General features: G+C 38.4%; 1 protein-coding gene across 1 annotated transcript in view; it reads right to left on the bottom strand.

Moving 5' to 3' along the window:
- Positions 1–19,833, bottom strand: part of LOC106868228 (kinetochore-associated protein 1) — a 67,630-nt gene that overhangs the window by 19,505 nt on the left and 28,292 nt on the right. The window contains exons 27-44 of the mRNA XM_089351555.1: positions 18,600–18,708; positions 17,417–17,554; positions 16,318–16,437; positions 14,866–14,941; positions 13,989–14,053; positions 13,440–13,547; positions 12,035–12,060; positions 11,212–11,313; positions 10,160–10,353; positions 9,165–9,262; positions 8,032–8,185; positions 6,854–7,086; positions 5,733–5,825; positions 5,014–5,133; positions 4,187–4,303; positions 3,240–3,349; positions 2,589–2,787; positions 1,383–1,463 (exon numbers count right to left, since the gene is read on the bottom strand). Coding sequence (XP_089207681.1) covers positions 1,383–1,463; positions 2,589–2,787; positions 3,240–3,349; positions 4,187–4,303; positions 5,014–5,133; positions 5,733–5,825; positions 6,854–7,086; positions 8,032–8,185; positions 9,165–9,262; positions 10,160–10,353; positions 11,212–11,313; positions 12,035–12,060; positions 13,440–13,547; positions 13,989–14,053; positions 14,866–14,941; positions 16,318–16,437; positions 17,417–17,554; positions 18,600–18,708 — 2,143 coding nt within the window. The remainder of the gene's footprint in view (positions 1–1,382; positions 1,464–2,588; positions 2,788–3,239; positions 3,350–4,186; positions 4,304–5,013; positions 5,134–5,732; positions 5,826–6,853; positions 7,087–8,031; positions 8,186–9,164; positions 9,263–10,159; positions 10,354–11,211; positions 11,314–12,034; positions 12,061–13,439; positions 13,548–13,988; positions 14,054–14,865; positions 14,942–16,317; positions 16,438–17,416; positions 17,555–18,599; positions 18,709–19,833) is intronic.

Below are 19,833 nucleotides of genomic sequence, written 5' to 3'. Positions count from 1 at the left end.
CTTTGTGGCACCTGGGGCAAGTGTCTTCTACTATAGCCTTGGGCCGACCAAAGCCTTGTGAGTGGATTTGTAAGAGGGAAACTGAAAGAAGCCCGTTGTATATATATATATATATATATATATATATATATATATGTGTGTGTCTGTGTTTGCCCCCCCCCCCCCCCACATCGCTCGACAACCGATGCTGGTGTGTTTACGCCCCCGTCACTTAGCGGTTCGGCAAAATACTTTTTTCACCCCTAAATATTTATAACTGTATATAAATTCATTAGTTACTATAATTTATTAGTTTCTTTTGCATTTTCTTAGTTTATGCATGTGTATGCAAATATAGTATTGGTATATCCCATTATGTTCATTAGAAATTAAATAAATACAGAATTTTGACATGTACGAATATTTATTTCCCCCACTCATCATCATCATCATCGTTTAACGTCCGCTTTCCATGCTAGCATGGGTTGGACGATTTGACTGAGGACTGGTGAAACCGGATGGCAACACCAGGCTCCAGTCTAATTTGGCAGAGTTTCTACAGCTGGATGCCCTTCCTAACGCCAACCACTCAGAGAGTGTAGTGGGTGCTTTTACGTGTCACCCGCACGAAAACGGCCATGCTCGAAATGGTGTCTTTTATGTGCCACCCGCACAAGCCAGTCCAGAGGCACTGGCAACGATCTCGCTCGAAAATCCTACGGGAGCCAGTTAGGCGGTACTGGCAACGGCCACGCTCAAAATGGTGCATCTCGTGTGCCACCCGCACAAGAACCAGTCCAGGGGCACTGGCAACGATCTTACTTGGCTTGCCGGGTCTTCTCACGCACAGCACATTTCCAAAGGTCTCGGTCAGTAGTCATCGCCTCGGTGAGGCCCAATGTACGAAGGTCTTGCCTCACCACCTCAGCCCAGGTCTTCCTGGGCTTATATATATATATATATATATATATATATATATATATATATGTATATATATATATATATATATATATATATATAAAACAGAGTTATTTTATTCCACACGGGTAGAAATATAGGTAAAATAGTTGAAAATGTACAGAAAATAGTTAATATATTTTTTATTATCATATTTAAAGATTTAGGGAAAGCTTCAAACAAGCTATAAAAATAGAGCAAGCTTCAAACACTAGTCAGAAGCAAAACAGCTGTGACATGAGCCACGTCATTCTATTTAAATTTTTGAAAATCAGAATAAACTGAAACCGGTTAAAGCTTCAAATATTTTTCCTATTTATATGTATGTATGCATGCATGCATGGAGAGAGAGAGGGCGGGGGGAGAAAGACATAAGGAAGTATGCCACAACTGTGCAAGGAGCAAAGGGTAGAGTTCCTTCAGAATTATAATAATGTTGAACTCACCTTATCAAGGAAGGAATTCTCCTCAAGCTTGCAAGCTTCATCAAGAATCAGCGACAGAGTTTCATAGTCATACATATTGACCTGTTGATTGGAGGAAGAACTGACATGACTACTCTTACAACAGGGGGAGCTTGGGGTTTATCACTTCCTATCTTTGCAAAGTTACGGGGAAAAGACTGTTGCTTGGAATTTTGGCATAGTGGTGGGGAAAAAAACGTTCTAAATCTAGGTCTTTAAACATATTAATAAAATTTGCGAGAGGTGGGGGATAGGGTGAAAGGAAGCAAGGAAAAGGTGACAAATGGGATTGAAAAAATTAACTCATTAGCATTCAAGTTACTGTCAAATGTAATGTTTATTTATTCACATTGTTGAGAATTAATCATAAATTATCTCATAGCTTTGAGATTTTGATGTGATTGTTTGTTTGCAGATTAACATTGTAGGCTAGATATGAAAAGCCAGATCTGGCCAATTTGAACATAAAACATGTAGAATATCATCACCGTCATCATTATCATTTAATATGTTTTCCATGCTGGCATGGGTTGGATGGTGAGAAAAGAGCTGCCCCTCCGGGGAGCTGTCCAGAATCCAATTCTCTGTTACAATTTCTACAGTGGGATGTCCTTCCTAATGCCTAGCACTTTACATAATGTGCTGGAATAGACCAGTTTAACCCATTAGTGTCTCAATTTTTTTTTATTTGATTTATTACCAAAAAAAAAAATTTTTTTTTTTAAATATAACTTTATGATACTAAATATATATAAAAAAAATGTTTATTACAATATTTGAAAGACACTCCAGTCTTGATGACTAACCAAAGATCATCATCATCATCGTTTAACGTCCGCTTTCCATGCTAGCATGGGTTGGATGATTTGACTGAGGAATGGTGAACCAGATGGCCGGATCAGGCTCCAATCTGATCTGGCAGAGCTTCTACAGTTGGATGCCCTTCCTAACGCCAAACACTCCGAGAAAAATACAGGTATTGCAGAAATATGATGGATTATCCTTCTGGTCCTAAAAAAAGGATCATGGGTGCTAATGGATTAAATGCTAAATGGCTAAGAAAAAAATTAGAGGAGTAGCGGCAGATGAAGAGAAAGAACAAGGACAGTTGAAAGGAAAGGGCTGAATAAGATTTATTAGGGGTAACAAAAAAAAAAAAAAAAAAAAAAAATCGAAAAGAAAACTGACCAAATTAATTAATTGTGTGAGCTCTTTCAAAAGTCTGGATTTTGATTTAACATTTCGTATAATTGCAAGCACTCTGGTCTGCTGGTGGTGATGATGGGAAGGGCTGAAGGTGGACAGCTGTGTATAGGAGGCAGATATGTTCTTGATTAAATATTTCAAGGACAACAGCAAGCCATCAGTGTCATCAATTTCGAAATCTCTGAAAAGAAATAAATTGTATATACGTGAGTGGATTTGATAGATGGGAAACTCGAAGAAGCGCATCACACACATATATATATATATATATATATATATTTTGAGCGTGGCCGTTGCCAATACCGCCTGACCGGCCTTCGTGCCAGTGGCACGTAAAAAGCACCCACTACACTCTCTGAGTGGTTGGCGTTAGGAAAGGCATCCAGCTGTAGAAACTCTGCTAAATCAGATTGGAGCCTGGTGTAGCCATCTGGTTTCACCAGTCCTCAGTCAAATTGTCCAACCCATGCTAGCATGGAAAGCGGACGTTAAACGACGATGATGATGATATATATATATATATATATATATATATATATATATGCACACACACACACACACATGACAGGCTTCTCTCCAAGTGAAAATTGTACATATGTATGATTGCAAAGAAATTGTAAATAGTAAACTCACTTGCAGAACTTTTTGATGACTTCAGTACCAATGGACCTGCAGCCAACCATTTGCTGTAGAACTTTGTATTTCTCATTTAGTGGGCCATGGAACGCATCTTTGAAACATATCTGAAATCAAAACATAAAGATACTCATCATCTGCTTTCCATGCTAACAGGGGTTGACTGGGTCTTCACAATCTAATCCAGTTCTTGGAAGAGACCAAATCTTGTTGTAAGTTCTATCTTGGCATACCTGGATAACACCAGCGTAATACAACCACCCAAGACAGTGCACTGATTGCAGTTAATCCTGGTGTGGTGCCTGAACACATTTGGTACCAGGATGCTTTGCAAGATCATAGGTTACCATTGGTCAGGTTTTGTATCTAACCAACGATTCCCTTCAGAAACTGGGATGCATCCTGTTGTATGATTTGTGGGTGCTAGCTCAGACTGTTTGGCCCATGTTTGATTGTCCAAGTTACACCCTGCCTACTGTGTTCTCTTCACTGAGGATCTGGCTGGGTTGATGGCTTATGGTAGTTGACCACAAGCCACATGGTCACAGCAGATGGGAACAATACTCCACAGAGACTGAAGAGCTTAAGTAGTAAGAATCAATTGTCCAGACTAGATTTTCATGTGCTAGAGAACAACAAAAAAAAGAAAGAAAAAAATTGACAGAGTGTCTGTGTGGTAAGTAGCTTGCTTACCAATCACATGGTTCCAGGATCAGTCCCACTGCGTGGAATCTTGGCCAAGTGTCCTGTACTATAGCCTCGGGCCGAGTTATACGCCTTCAATATACTTGAAGGTATATTATGGTTGTATAGCGAAATACAGTGTCTCTACCAGCAATTACTTTGTAGTATAACTCAAAGTGACACAAGACCACAGACAAGATTCATAGGTAATAGGGGCTTAGTTAAGTTAACAACCTCCATTATAATTTATCATACCATACCTTGTATTTTCCAAGCTGATACCCCCAGTACGCACTGGTTTCAAGTTCCATACACTTTGCAATCTCATCATATTCTTTGTGAAGGACAGCCAAGGCATTCCCTACTTTAGCCAGGGCCTGTGAAATGAATAAAAAAAAACACATGGTTAGTCCACGTCACTCTGTAAGGAGCAAAGGGGCCGGTTTCATCAGAAATATAGAAACAGTCCAAAGAAATGAAGACAGAGAAAGAAAATCGCCAACGATATACACGCGGTCACACACACACATCATCATCGTTTAACGTCCGCTTTCCATGCTAGCATGGGTTGGACGATTTGACTGAGGACTGGTGAAACCGGATGGCAACACCAGGCTCCAGTCTGATTTGGCAGAGTTTCTACAGCTGGATGCCCTTCCTAACACATATATATATATGTGTATATGTGTGTGTGTGTGTATATATATATATATATATATATATATATATATATATATATAGAGAGAGAGAGAGAGAGAGAGATAATCTATTAGCATTTAAACTGGTTGCATCTGGCCCAAATATTCTCTGATTTATGTTCAAACTGGCCAGATCTGGCCACTCACACTTGCCTTACAATGTTATTCTGAATATAAACAATTACATCATTGAAATCTCAAAGCAATGGAGACAATGCAGGATTAATTCAAAACAGTGTGAATAAATAAGCATTAAAGAATTAAACCAACAATCCTTCCAAGTTTTCCCTTACAAGAGAAGATCAAGTCTATCTGATAAGATCTTTGAACTCAGAAAAACAATAACCAACAAATAAAAAAAAACAAAAAAATCAACAATAATTTCTCACCATTAGTCTTCGGTAATTGAAGTCTTTTCGCATTTTCTTCAAAACAACCAAAATATTTTTAGGGAGACTCCAGGCCAAACCAAGGGCATAGCTGTGATCCACACTACGTTGGCTGAACACCTGTTGGTAAAAGGGGACAGAGATGATAAATATCTTTTACTTGTTTCAGTCACATGGCTACGGACAAGCTGGGGCACTGCCTTGAAGGGTTTTAGTCGAAGAAATCAACCCCAGGACTTTTTTTTTTTAAAAGCTTAGTACTTATTCTATTGGTTCTTTTGCTGAACCGCTAAGTTATGAGGACAAGAACATACCAACATCAGTTGTCAACAAGTGGTGGGAGACACAAAGCCACACACAGATATATATATATATATATAAAATGGGCTTCTTTCAGTTTCTGTCCACCAAATCCATTCACAAGGCCTTGATTGGCCCAAGGCTAAAATGCTGGTGTGTTTATGTCCCCATAACTTAGCGGTTCGGCAAAAGGAACGATAGAATAAGTACTAGGCTTACAAAGAATAAGTCCTGGGGTCGATTTGATTCGACTAAAGGCAGTGCTCCAGCATGGCCGCAGCCAAATGACTGAAACAAGTAAAAGTGTAAAAGAGAGAGAGAGTATATAGATGGAGCTTGCTTAAAAGAAGTGTAAAAATATTTTAAGAAAATGAACAAAATAAAATTATTTTAGATAAGAAAAAAGAGAGAATAGTTACCTTCTGAAGGAGATGGACCACCAATTCCTGAAGTTGACTTGTGCTAGTAATTTGGTTTAGATATTTCATCATGTCTTTGGTATCAAAACTCTCCTATAATCAGACAATAAATAAATATTAATGGCTATTATTTTCTCTGTTCAGAATAAGATTTTCATACTTAGATCTCTTTTACTCATTTCGGTCTTTCAATCATTGGATTGTGGCCATGCTGGGGCACTGGCTTGAAGAGGTTAATAAAACAAATCAAACCTAGTGCATTTCTTGACCACATAATTACTTTAAATGTAAAAAAAAAAAAAAAAAAAAAAACTTTAGAAAAGTACCCATGCTGGTGTCATGTAAAAAAGTTCTCGTGCTGGCACCACATAAAAGTGTCCATACACTTTGTAAAGTGTTTGGATTGAGGAAGGGCATCCAGTCACAGAAACCATGACATCCAACCCATGCCAGCATGCAAAGCGGATGTTAAACAATGATGGTGTGTGTTTATCACCCAACCTGACAACTGGTGTTGGGTTGTTAACATCCCTATAAGTCAGCAGTTCAGTAAATGAGACCAACAGAATTAGAATAGCACTAGGGTTGACTCATTTGACTAAAATCCTTCAAGGTGGTGCCCCAGCATGGTTGCTGTCCAATGACTGGAACAAGACAAAAGAAAAATAACAAAGAAGAAATGGGGGAAAAAAAAAAAAAGGCACAGGACTGGCTGTGTGGTAAGTAGCTGGCCTACCAACCACATGGTTCCGGGTTCAGTCCCACTGCGTGGCACCTTGGGCAAATGTCTTCTACTATAGCAGACCAAAGCCTTTTGAGTGGATTTGGTAGACGGAAACTGAAAGAAGCCCGTTATATATTATATATATATATATATATATATATATATATGTGTGTTTGTGTGTCTGTGTTTGTCCCCCCACCATCACTTGACAACCGATGCTGGTGTGTTTACGTCGGCAAAAAGAGACTGATAGAATAAGTACTAGGCTTACAAAGAATAAGTCCTGGGGTCGATTTGCTCGACTAAAGGCGATGCTCCAGCATGGCCGCAGTCAAATGACTGAAACAAGTAAAAGAGAGAGTAAGTCAAAACATTTTCTGTTCTGTGAGAAATTTACCTGTTTAATTAACGTGACATCAGCAGTGTAGTGGACGGAATATTCCACAACAGTAAAGAAGAAATGCACAGTGTATTGGTAGACAAGTTCCAAGCTGCGGTTAAGTTTGAGATAGTCCACTAATGGTGGTATTGTATCGGTATACAGTTGTAGTACCTCACTGTAGTACTGTTTCATATAATTATCAACAGCCTCTGTGGACTCGGTGTCATTGGTAGGAGGTGTAGGGGGAACTGTAAAGAAAAGACACAAAATTAGCATAAGGAGGGGGAGGGGCTCAGTTTCACCATCATCATCGTTATTAACAATGACATCAAGAATATTGAATGCATGTATCGGTGTGTGTAGTTATGAAGTTTGCTTTTTAACCATGAAGTTCTGGGTTCAGTCCCACTGTATGGCAGCTTGGGCGAGTGTCTACTACTACAACCTCAGGCTGGCCAATGCCGTATGAATGGAAATGGTAAATGAGTGTTCTCAACCAGAGTCCAGATCAGATTTTGTGGTCGAAATTTATCTGCAATAAACTGGTTATATTTCTATGATACACAAAATATAACAGAATTTCTTTTCTTTTTTTTTTTATGCCACTTTCCATGCTAGCATGGGTTGGACGATTTGACTGAGGACTGGTGAAACCAGATGGCAGCACCAGTTCCAATCTGATCTGACAGAGTTTCTACAGCTGGATGCCCTTCCTAACGCCAACCACTCCGAGAGTGTAGTGGGTGCTTTTATGTGTCACCCGCACGAGGGCCAGTCAGGTGGTACTGGCAACAGCCATGCCCAAAAAGGTGTTTTTTACATGCCACATGCACAGGTGCCAGTCCAGTGGCACTAGCAATGACCTCGCTCAAATGTTTCTAAAACTGTTTCTCAACCCTTTGTTTTTTGTCTACGGGTCCCTTTGATCCCGGTTTTTTTTTCTTCAGACGGACCCTCATAACCATTCAATGTTTAAAAAATATTTTGTGCATTGTAGAAGTATAATTAATTTATTGCAGATAAACTTTAACAAAATCATAAGAACCCCCAAGGGTTACACACATGGGCCAAAGTTGAGAACCACTAGTCTAAAAGAATGTTAACAGAACTTATGTGAAGTAGCTGCCATGAACAGATGTCTAAAAACTCCACACATCAAACTGGAATATTGGGGAAAATAAAACAATACTTACTAAATCTCCTCTTTAGAAGTGGATCAAGTTGAACAGAATTTGCAATCAAAGGAACAAGGGCAGATGACTCCATAATGAAACAATCTTCTTTAAACTCAGAAATTAAACTCCATTTACAATTGTTTGAGGAGGCAGCATTATCTTTATTCAAGGCCTAAAACAATTATTTAATACAGTTTTATATTTAAGAGATGAGGAGCTATGTACATTATTTACGTTTGACGGATATTTGTCTTCATCTTGTTTGTTGTTAACACAATGTTTCGGCTGATATACCCTCCAGCTTTCATCAGGTGTCTTGGGGAAATTTCGAACCTGGGTTCTCATTCCTAAGGTATTTTTCAATGTTATTATTATTATTATTTTAATTCTTCTTCTTCTTATTATTATTTTAATTATTATTATTATTACTTTAATTTTTATTATTATTATTCAGATCACTGCCTGGAATTGAACTCAGAATCTTGGGGTTAGTAGCCTGTGCTCTTAACCACTATGCCATATGCCTGTGAGCAATTACGGAGTGAATTTTAGGGCTTATAATAATAACAACAACAATAATAATAATAATAATAATAATCATATCAAGAAATACCTTAGGAATGTGAACCCAGGTTCGAAATTTCCCCAAGACACCTGCAGAAGGCTGGAGGGTATATCAGCCGAAACGTTGTGTTAACAACAAACATGGTGAGGACAAATATCCGTCAAATGTAAATAATGTACAATTATTTAATCACAAAATAAATAAATAAATAAAAAATATAGACATAATGGTGTAGGCATGGCTATGTGGTTAAGAAGTCTGCTTTGCAAATGGATCCCAGCTGAGAACCACAGCTTTAGAGCTAAGAAAGTGGACTACTACGTGGTTGATGAACTTGTTAGAAACAACAGCTAAATCTCCCACAAATCACCTGTCTTAAGACATATTACAAAACTATAAAAATGGGATGACTACAGATGGAATTACTTTGAACACAGGTCCGCATGGTCAAGGTTGATCTAGAGATCAACAGCATAAAATAAGACTAATATCATCCCAATTAACTACTGCAATAAATTTCACAATTGTAGGTTTCGACAGGGGGGGAAAACTCCCAAATGAATCAATGAATTTTGTAATAACTCACATGTGGTAGAGATGTGTCCTCAGCCATGTTGGTCTGTTGAATTGCTGCAGCAGCAAGTCGGACAGTCTTTGCTAAATGGAGGAATTTGTTGAGAGAAGCTGGAATATAATGAACAAACGAGAAATTAGGAGACAAAACAGATATTTTTGATCTAATCTTAACCCTGGTCACAAGGACGTTAATTTTGAAGAGAGGTAAAGTGAATCTTATCGACCAGTGCTCTACTGGTATTTATTTTCCTGACTCTGAAAGGATGCTTGTATCATCCTCACTATGTCAAAACACCTGTCGCACTTCACAGAGTAATATGCAGGCCATCACTCACCCTTAACTATACTAGTCACAACAATTTATGAGCAAATATTAAAATTTATCAAAACCATTTAACCCATTTGTTACCATATTTCTGTCGAGATGCTCTGTGTTTCTTTCCATAAATTTTCAAATATAGTGCCGCCTGACTGGCTCCTGTACTGGTGGCACGTAAAAAGCACCCACTACACTCTCAGAGTGGTTGGTGTTAGGAAGGGGATCCAGCTGTAGAAACCTTGCCAGATCAGATTGGAGCCTGCTGCAGTCTTCACTCAAACTGTCCAACCCATGCCAGCATGGAAAGCAGATGATAAACGATGATGATGAACTTAGTAATCTTTAAGTTGGTGTTAGGAACATAAATTGTGACTAAGGTTTGGTGGAAGATTTTAATTCAGAACTTTTGAAAACAAGGCATTTGTACTAAAGAACCAGAGGCGGTTTCAGCTGGGTTGGCATCAAAAGGGTTAACTTGTTCTATAAACCCAAAACAAATTCAGCAGAGCAGTATAGTTAAGTTTAATTACAAGTCTGGAAAAAATGGAAAAAAAGCCTCCCTTTAAATTTATAAATAACAGAGGGAATTTAATAAAATGTCTTATACCCAGTGAACAGTGAGAATCAAAACAATGATTCACATATTCATTCTAAATGCATTCCAACAGATTTGAAGATCCACTTACTTGGATGCCATGAAGTTAGAGCCAAGCTGATTAGTCTGTAAATCATGGCAGGTAAGTTGTACTCATCCTGTGCATTCTCTTTTTCATAATCCTCTCCATCAGATTCAGTGTCAGCTAAGTTTTCTAACAGGTACATGCACAGATCATAAATGGTTTCGGCTGTTTTAGGACAGACTTCACACTCTAGAAGTTTCCTGCAAAGGAAATGAAAAGTTCATAGAATCTCTCTAACATATTTTCTGTCTCTAAATCCTTGATTACAATCCGAACCTCCCAAAACCCAATGATTACACAATAATAACTATATAAATCTAAAATATTTAATAAATATAGCAATTCCAGTTGATCCACTTGGATATCACAAAATTTCTCACTTGGATTATGAACTGAAGATATTGCCAAGACTCACGTCAGCTAAATTCAAAGGAAGCCTGGTTAGGTTCTTCAATTATTATTTTTTTTCTCTCAGACAGTATCTAGGTCTGCAGGAAGGTTTGGTTTTAGAGATTTGGTTGATATTTGTAACAGCTCTAATGTCACTGTAGATCAAAGGTTCTCAAAGTGGGCATTGAGATGGTCCAGGTGGGTGCGTTGGGAGGAAGGCAGTGGATTGGAAGATGCTATGAATTTATTATATTATTATAGTATTGTATACAAATTATATAATATTATATTAAATATCAAATGATTCATAGTATATATAAATTAGTACAATATAAAATATTTATACATAAAATAAGGGTGGGGGCACTGAGGGTATTATGTGGCCATGAGGGGGATGGTGACCTAAAAAATTTGAGAACCTCTGCTCTAGATGAAAGAGGTTAATCTGGTTCAGTTACATAAACCCTAGTTGCTACTTTGGTACTTTTGTAGGTTTACCATTATTAGTTAACATAATCTTATTGAAATAAGACAATACTTATCTGAGGCCAACATTTTTAACCAAATGGAATCTCTACAAAACAAATTTTCAAGTAACTGTCTGATCCATGCAAAAAAAAAAAAAAAAAAAAAAAAAAAAGGAAAAAAAATCCCCAAAAGAAACTTACTTGCATAGCTGAAGGAAGACTTTATTATTTTTTTCCTGTAATGCCTTCATGATCATTTGGGAAAGGAAGTCTATTTGAGAAATTTTCAAGATATCAGAAAGTCTATAAAAAAGAGAGAAAAAAAATAGAAGCACTTTGTTAACACATTTTTTCTTTTTGCAACATTTATACTAAGGGTAGCCAAACTGGGTAGGAAACATGGGGTTAATACTGAAGCAATCATGTGATCGACCAGACTATTGGGTGTTGTTACACATCGCTGATCACAATGCACTTTGCATCACTTTAGCTTTTGAATGATGCCACCCTGCTGGCTAGGCAAGCTAGCAAGCCAACATTCCCCCTGATAAGAAAGCTAGTATGTTGCAGGGGTACCCGTTTACAGATGAGTCAACTGGAGCAACAAGAAATGAAGGGAATTACTTAAGAACACAACATTCCACTCATCAAAAGGCACCATTTGAGAGTGGCTGATGCCAGTGCCACCTGACTGGCTCCCGTGCCGGTGGCATGTAAAAGCACCCACTACACTCTTGGAGTGGTTGGCATTAGGAAGGGCATCCAGCAGTAGAAAAACCATGGCAGATCAGATTGGATCCTGGTGCCGCTTCCTGGCTTGCCAGTCCTCAGTGAAACCGTCCAACCCATGCTAGCATGGAAAGCAGAGTTAAACAACGATGACGAATCTAGTGATCATGGATGCAACACTCTAACCACCAGGCCACGTGCCTTCACAATACTAAAGTAGCCAAACAAAACCAAAGAACAAACACCCTTTAAAGTCAGCAAGTAAATAGACCAAGCAATGATAAATATTGATTACCTGCACAACCTGCATATTATTTCAGGCTGGAAATAAAACAGTAAAATATTAATTTATGGTGTTTAGAAAACAAGGAAGTAAAGTAACAATATTATTAGAATGGAGTGGAAGCGATGCTATGGTGAAATGATAAAAGAGAAGAGAAATATACATGGTTTAGCCTTGAGTGGATTTGGTAAATGCAAGTCAATGAATATGGTCATGTGTGTGTGTGTGTGTGTGTGTGTGTGTGTGTGTGTGTGTACGTGTATATATATATATGATGTATAATAGTATTGAACAAAAAGAACGAATGCTGAATACTGCATCTGGTGGATAAATAGTCTTTCTTTGTGGATTAACAAGCACTACCAATGGTTTCATGTATTGAAATTTCTACAATTTTACAAGCATTCACTTGAAAATGTTGAGAACTGCCTCAATTTTAGATGGAGTTGCCAAACTGGATCGATTGCCAACACTTTTAAGTGAGTGCTTGAAGGATTGTGGAAATTTTTCTACATGAAACCATTGGTAGCACTGTTAATGTACAAAAAAAGAAAAAAAAAATTATCTGTATACATAAAAGGTAGATGTGTGTGTGCTTGAATGTAATTTATGCACGTCACTCCAATTTTAGGACATTCGTCAACCAGCGAATAGCAGTAAAAATAAATTTTCAACCAAAACTTTTAACAATTTTCAAGTCGGAGAAATCACAATTGTTTACAAACAGGAGTTAAGTCCTTTTCTAGCGAAGAGCAAGTTTTTGTTATGACTTTTGTTTTTTTTTTTTCCATTGAGGAAAAAAGTGTTTTGTTGATATATGTGCAACACACACACATGAACATGTATGCGTACAAAAAATATGTATGCAATTGGTGTACGTACGTATGTGTGTGTATGTGTTGCCTATATATATATATATATATATATATATATATACCACAGATTTGCTTGACCGTAACCAGTTGAGCATGTCCCTTAGTGGCTGACGATATGTGCATCTCTAATCACGAGCAGAAGTAGTGGGGGAGCATCATAGCCATGTGTTGAGAGGAATTCTTTGGGATTTGGATAATTCACATTTGGAAACATGGGTGTTTCGTTCAAAATCCTTATTCAGGAACCTTTTCAGTGGGATAGGCTACTTCACCTGAAGAAAATTCTAACTGGGCTCCATCTGCAAGGTCATGAGCTGTTTATCTTGATATGAGATCACCATGTCGCACACACATGGTTGTGATGCATGTGCCTGGTGTACCCTCATCAGACGAGTAGTCAGGATGGGTATACTGGGCTTCGTATATTTGTTCCCTTGTGTCACTTTGATGGCATGCACTGCACTCTCACTCAGTAATAATAATAATAATAATAATAATAATAATAATAATGATGATGATGATAATAAAAAAACTCCACTTACTTCCATGTTAAATTCTGGTAGAGTTGTGTTGATGTAATCCCACAATATCATCTCTCTGAAATGAGGCTGTTGAAATTTGTGAAAGGTGGGATACAAGTGGAACTCAACCTGAAAATAACAAACAGTAGAGGGAAGTTCAGGTGAAAGACATCTTGTAAAACAGAAAAACCAACAGAAATCCTACAGATAAAGCAATAAAAACATAAAGAAAGAAAAAAAAAAAAGGACCCAACAAAAGAACATTTTTTTAAACCACACAGCTACAGGCATGATTTACTTATCGAGTAGACATTGACTAAGATGCAGTTGGAGGGAGAGAGAGAGGATGGAAGTGGACTAATAGCTGTAGAATGCTTGTGAATGAAGGCTTGGATAATCAATTAAATAGTATTTTGGACCTTTTTTTTCTGTCATGCGATGTCTATATAAATAAGATCTGTTTTGTGGACTGACAGATGTCAGTCTGCTTTGCTCACTCGGTATACCCTCCTCTTCCCTCAAGTTCACAAGATAATTGAAATAAAATGTAGTGATACATAAACATCTTACTTGCAGAGATTGTAGATGCTCTAAATCTTTTTTAAGCTCAGCAAGAGTCTCCGTCTCAAGGAAATCTGAAAAGCGAATTAATACAAAAGAAATTTAATCACTAAATCACCATTGTTTCCATGTGTACTTTTCCATGCTTGAATGGGTTGGCCAGGGTTTACTGAGACACATTTTGAATGGCTGGATGCTCTTCCTGCCATCAACCTTAACTTGTTTCCAAGCAAGGTAATGTGGTAATGTTCCCTATGGCCAAACATGTTTATGCATCATCACTGTCGTTGTTTAACATCCGCTTTCCATGCTGGCATGGGTTGGACGGTTTGACTGAGGACTGGCAAGCCAGAAGGTCGCACCAGGCTCCAATCTGATATGGCAAAGTTTCTAAAGCTGGATGCCCTTCTTAATGCCAACCACTCCGAGAGTGTAGTGGGTGCTTTTTATGTGCCACCAGCACGAGGGCCAGTGAAGCGGTACTGGCATCGACCACACTTGAATGGTGCGTTTTACATGCCACCGACTGAATATTGAAATGAACGACGTTCATTTATAACAAATATGATGCCAAGGTAGGGAGACATGTACACACACACACACAGAGGATTCTTTCAGTTCCTGTCGACCAAATCCACTCATAAGGCTTTAGTCAACCAGGGGGTACAATAGAGGACACTTGCTTAAAGTGGGGCTCAGCTTGGTTGGGAAGCAAACTTGATGACCACAGTCACACTTGCGCCTGTATAAAAAAATATTCAAGGTGACCCAACACTGCAATATAGAGTTCATTTTAAAATCAAACAAATGTTAATTAATGAAGAAAGAGCCTTAATTCAGGTCCCTGTCAACAGTGAGGAAAAGACGGATGAGAAGATTTACATACCTGTTGTGAGCAGTTTTAGGCATTCAATCACACATTTTCCAGTTGCAATGGCCAGTTTTTTGCTTTGGTTTGTCTCCTGCAAATGTAACATTCACACAAAATATTACTCCATGTTGACTGAACAAATATTTTCTTCAATACGTTATTAAAAATAATAAGCGTCACGCCACAACAGAAACAAAGTGGTTCTTAACCCATTAAGTCCCATTGTCCTATAAATAGGACACTAAATGAGAACATTAAATAAGCTATATCACATTGTCTCAGTGTCCTATTTATAGGACACCAAGTATTTCCATTTCTACTTCAAGTAAAGGAGTGTTAATAATTATTTTTTTCATTTTAACCTATTTTCAATCATCTGTAAAAATTTAAAAGTAATATTCAGAAATTTAAGTACTCTGGGACTTAATGGGTTAAACTGGACGGTAGCTCCCTTTGGTGGTGGTGACAAACGTCAAGGGTGCACCACGGGACTGGATGGGTGGGGTGTTGGAGATTAAGAAGGACACTGATTTTTCTAAGAAATTAAAAAATACTGAAACCACACCTTGAGAGCTTTCTCTAGCATCCCATCACTACCATATCTTCTTCCCAGCTTCTCTCATGTACCTTTATATAATGTAAGGTAGCCATATATCTCCTCAACAGCAAGGCACCTGTGCTTGTCCTACCATTGTACTTTAGCCATTTAACACCTGACATAAAGCCACACCCCACGCCACACACTTTAAGGTGTATTTTCCCCCACCCTTCATTCTCTGTCTTACAACTTACTTGGTGACCTCATTAGTGTCTGTAACACAGAAAAAGCATCCAGTACACACTGTAAAATGGTTGTCTGTTAGGAAGGACATCCATCTGCAGAAAACATGCCAAAGTTGACACTGGAGTTTGGTGCAGCCCTGCAGCTTGCCAGATTCTGTCAAACTGTCCAACCCACACCAGCATGTAAACTGGACATTAAATGATGATGATTTTCAGAAAACATCTGTCAGGATTAGAACAGGAGTTGGAAACTGTTTTCAAAAAGAGGAAATGTGACTGATGATGTGTCCAATTTGACAGTAATTTCATTATGAAAGTCCCTGCTTTCATAAGTAATTTTCATAAAAAACAAATATGGGGGGAGGGGGTACGGGGCACACAAATTCGCCAAATGTCGACTAAAATAATTTGCTGCTTTATCTATTTATTATTTTTTGGTAAAACATGTGAATGGAGGGTGTTTGTAAAACACCATTCAGTTACAGGAGATACCGAATCAACAAAACGTTGAGAACTACTGACTTCAGAGAAAACCTGGTAGTAATGGGAGTAGTAGTAGCAGCAGCAGTAGCCATAAAATTATTAGTTTTTTTAATTATTATTTTTACCCTGTGCATATAAGTGAAAGCGGAGCATTGTAGTCGCTCATCTTGGTTTATCTGTGTGTTTGTGGAGGTTACTTACCGCCTCATCAAAAATAGGTTCTTCATCCAAATCAATAATACAGAAGTCCAAGAGCTGTTGAGCACAAGATTTGGACAATTCTGGTTCCAGAGACTTCAGCAGATCAAAGCATTCTTTCAACTAATTACCATTAAAAAAAAAAAAGAAGAAAATATTTAAAAGTAAGCATGTTTTGAACACAGTGTAAAAACTAATACTTATTTCCTCTAAGCTTAGATTCGAAACCAAATCTAAGGATTCTTGCTTGTGTGAAAGGAATTTTCTTCGTCCGGTCAAAACATGATAAATCATCTCCGTTTGACCTACGACCTCAGCCATGTCAGGCGAAGTTCAAATGGATAGGAGCTGACCTGCTGTATGTCTGTCTTTCTAGCTGCCGCAACTGTTATAAGTATTGTGGTCAGCAGAGGGACAGACAGAAAGGTTCGGGACGCAGAAAGACAGAGAGAGTGAGAAAGGTTCGGGACGCAGAGACAACACGAGATAGTCTACTACTTTCTCAGATGAACGACACACACACAGACACAGAACATATTCAGTTCTAACACAAATGTACCCTGCTTTTATTCCTCTCAACTCATAGCAGTTGTAAACAAATACATGTCGTGAGGAATTGTGAATACCAACAAATAATGCAAGTACAGTAAATAAATTATTTCACCTGTGCCAGCGGAGCACTAACAGCACCCTAAGCACATCTCTTTCTTCTATCCCCCGCCTTTCAGCCCCAGGACACATAAATCTAGTTACCCGGATTCCACAGTGTATAAGTGACCAAAATCACACCAAAGCTCCTCAACTAGACGTCAGTCCACTACGGGGTTCCAGTTCATTATATCAGCGCCAGTACTTGACTGGTACTCTATTTCACCAAGCCTGAAGGCACGAAAGGCAAAGTTGATCTTGGCAGGATATAAACTCAGGATGTAAAGAACCAGAAGAAACGCTGTAAAGCATTTAGTCTGAAATGCTAACGGCTCTACCAGCTCACCTTTACTCTGGCTTTAATACAACCTGACATTACACATCTAACAGAATATTAATGGAAGCAAACAACAACAGCAAAACCAAATGTGGTCGATGATAAGACAACCCTTACCTTATCTTTCACCATATACTGTCTCAAGCGGAAGACATAGAGCTCTCTTTTCATACAGATGTCAACTGGTTTCAAAATATGTAGAGCATCTTCCATACTTTCAGGCAGATCTCTGTGGAGAATGTATTTGGCCAATTGCTGGAATTATGGAACATCATAAAAACTGGTTAAAAAATAAAGGGTTAAGATTTAACCATTTACATCATTGTTTTTACATTTGTTTTTTCAATGTTGGCATGGATCATATAAGTGTTATTAATCTTTAGACAGTCGTATAGGCGTAGGAGTGGCTGTGTGGTAAGTAGCTTGCTTACCAACCACATGGTTCTGGGTTCAGTCCCATTGCGTGGCACCTTGGGTAAGTGTCTTCTACTGTAGCCTCGGGCTGACCAAAGCCTTGTGAGTGGATTTGGTAGACGGAAACTGAAAGAAGCTCATCGTATATATGTATATATATATGTGTGTGTGTGTGTGTGTGTGTGTGTGTGTGTATATGTTTGTGTATTTGTGTTTGTCCCCCCAACATCGCTTGACAACCAATGCTGGTGTATTTATGTCCCTGTAACTTAGCAGTTCTGCAAAAGAGGCCGATAGAATAAATACTAGGCTTCCAAAGAATAAGTCCTGGGGTCGATTTGCTCGACTAAAAGCAGTGCTCCAGCATGGCCACAGTCAAATGACTGAAACAAGTAAAAGTGTCCTTTGTATCATGTGATACACAGGATATATCTCCCTGATGCTCATGCATCATCCATGATACACATTCCCAATTTTTTTTTCAATATTTTCATAAGATTTGGGGGTCGCATGGCAGGAAAGCTTTACATTACTAAGAACATAAAACAAAGGCTAATTACAAGTCAGAAACCAAGCATGGGCATTTAGGACAAATTGATAAAAATGCTTTGGACATGCAAAGACTTATGGCAGTACTGCATTGCAAGATGCACTTACTGTTGCCAAATCTTATGCGTTTTTTTTCTATCAAATAAGATATTTTTATAACACCTGTGTTTGCAAGCGAACACCACCAATGTCACTAGACTACAAAACAGTGTTTACAGGTGGGGTTACCATAACATCAGTTTCCAGGTCTCTCTCTATATTTATATAACTTTAAAAAAAACATTTGAGGTGAGGAGCAGAAAAAAGGAAACTACTTTTGAGAAAAGATAAAATTTACCAGAGCTTCTTCTGTGTTTGGAGTGGGAACATTGATTCCTTTCAGATCATATCTTGCAAGACGCAACTTCAGCTCCACAAGCTTGGCATATTTTTTAATGGCCTCTACTCTGTATATGGAAAGAAAGAACTATCACAGGAGGTCCTAGAGAAGTTACAGCAGAAGTTTGGAATCATTTCGATATTTTGGAGTAAAATTATTCTGAAAACTTAACACGATTACTGAAGGAAAAATTTCAGAGCCAGATACATCTTTTCACAGCTAGTTGCACATGGGGTCAGTGAAAGTAAAGGGATTAGGCCATGAACACTGCAGAATGTAAATAATGAGATATGAACCACTGATGCTTTGGTTGGTAGTCTGATACCTCAGTGACTCAGCCATCTGCAGCTCCTATAAATCATATACTATTTATATAAGAGAGAATAGTGAGGGTGTCACATTACAAGGACAAGATGACATGTTGAACCTTTGCACAAGGCACTAAATTTCGTGTTGCACCAGTCTACCCTGCTGATAGAAGTACCAGCTGGGGAGAAGAGGGTAGGTTAATCCAGTGGCAAGCTGGAGGTCTGTCCAGGGAGGTGATAACAAGGAAGAGCTTTATGCTCTTAATTACTTCATGCAGCTAGGAAGATTGCAAACCTCAGGTGGAGGAGAAGGGATCAACACTATGTTAGGAGATTAAGTAGCAGAGAGGGGTGAAGTATGAGAGAAAAAGGGCTGGAACAGAACAGGTTTCTTAGTATAAAGGAGCTACATGGCTACTTACATTTTTGAAGAAATGGTGGAAGGGATCAGGTCGAACTGGTGAGTGATAGTAATTTAACAAAATGCATAGTAAATTAGTTATATAATTAACTGGAATGATAAAAAGACAGTCATCACAGTAAGTGAAACTTAACCATTAGGACAGAAAACGTTTAAGACACCTGTTTCTGTCTGTCTGTCACACTAACAGTTCATCATCTGACAAGATCACCCCCTCCGATGCTGCCTCTCCTCTTAAAGATTCCTTGTCTTGTAAAGTTACTTGGTGACCCTGCCAGTGCTGATGCTACTTATAAAGCACCCAGTCCACACTGCAAAGTGGTTGGCATTTGGAAGGGCATCAGGCTGATCTTGCCTGTGCTGGTGCTACATAAAATGCACTCAGCCCACTTTGTGAATTGGTAGGTGTTAGGAAGGGCATCTAGCCATAAAAACAGTGCCAAAACTGACACAGAAGTATGGC

The sequence above is a fragment of the Octopus bimaculoides genome, chromosome 4, assembly GCF_046866305.1.
Source record: "Octopus bimaculoides isolate indiv1 chromosome 4, ASM4686630v1, whole genome shotgun sequence".
In the NCBI taxonomy this organism is placed as follows: domain Eukaryota; kingdom Metazoa; phylum Mollusca; class Cephalopoda; order Octopoda; family Octopodidae; genus Octopus; species Octopus bimaculoides.
This window is presented reverse-complemented; position numbering and strand designations above follow the sequence as displayed.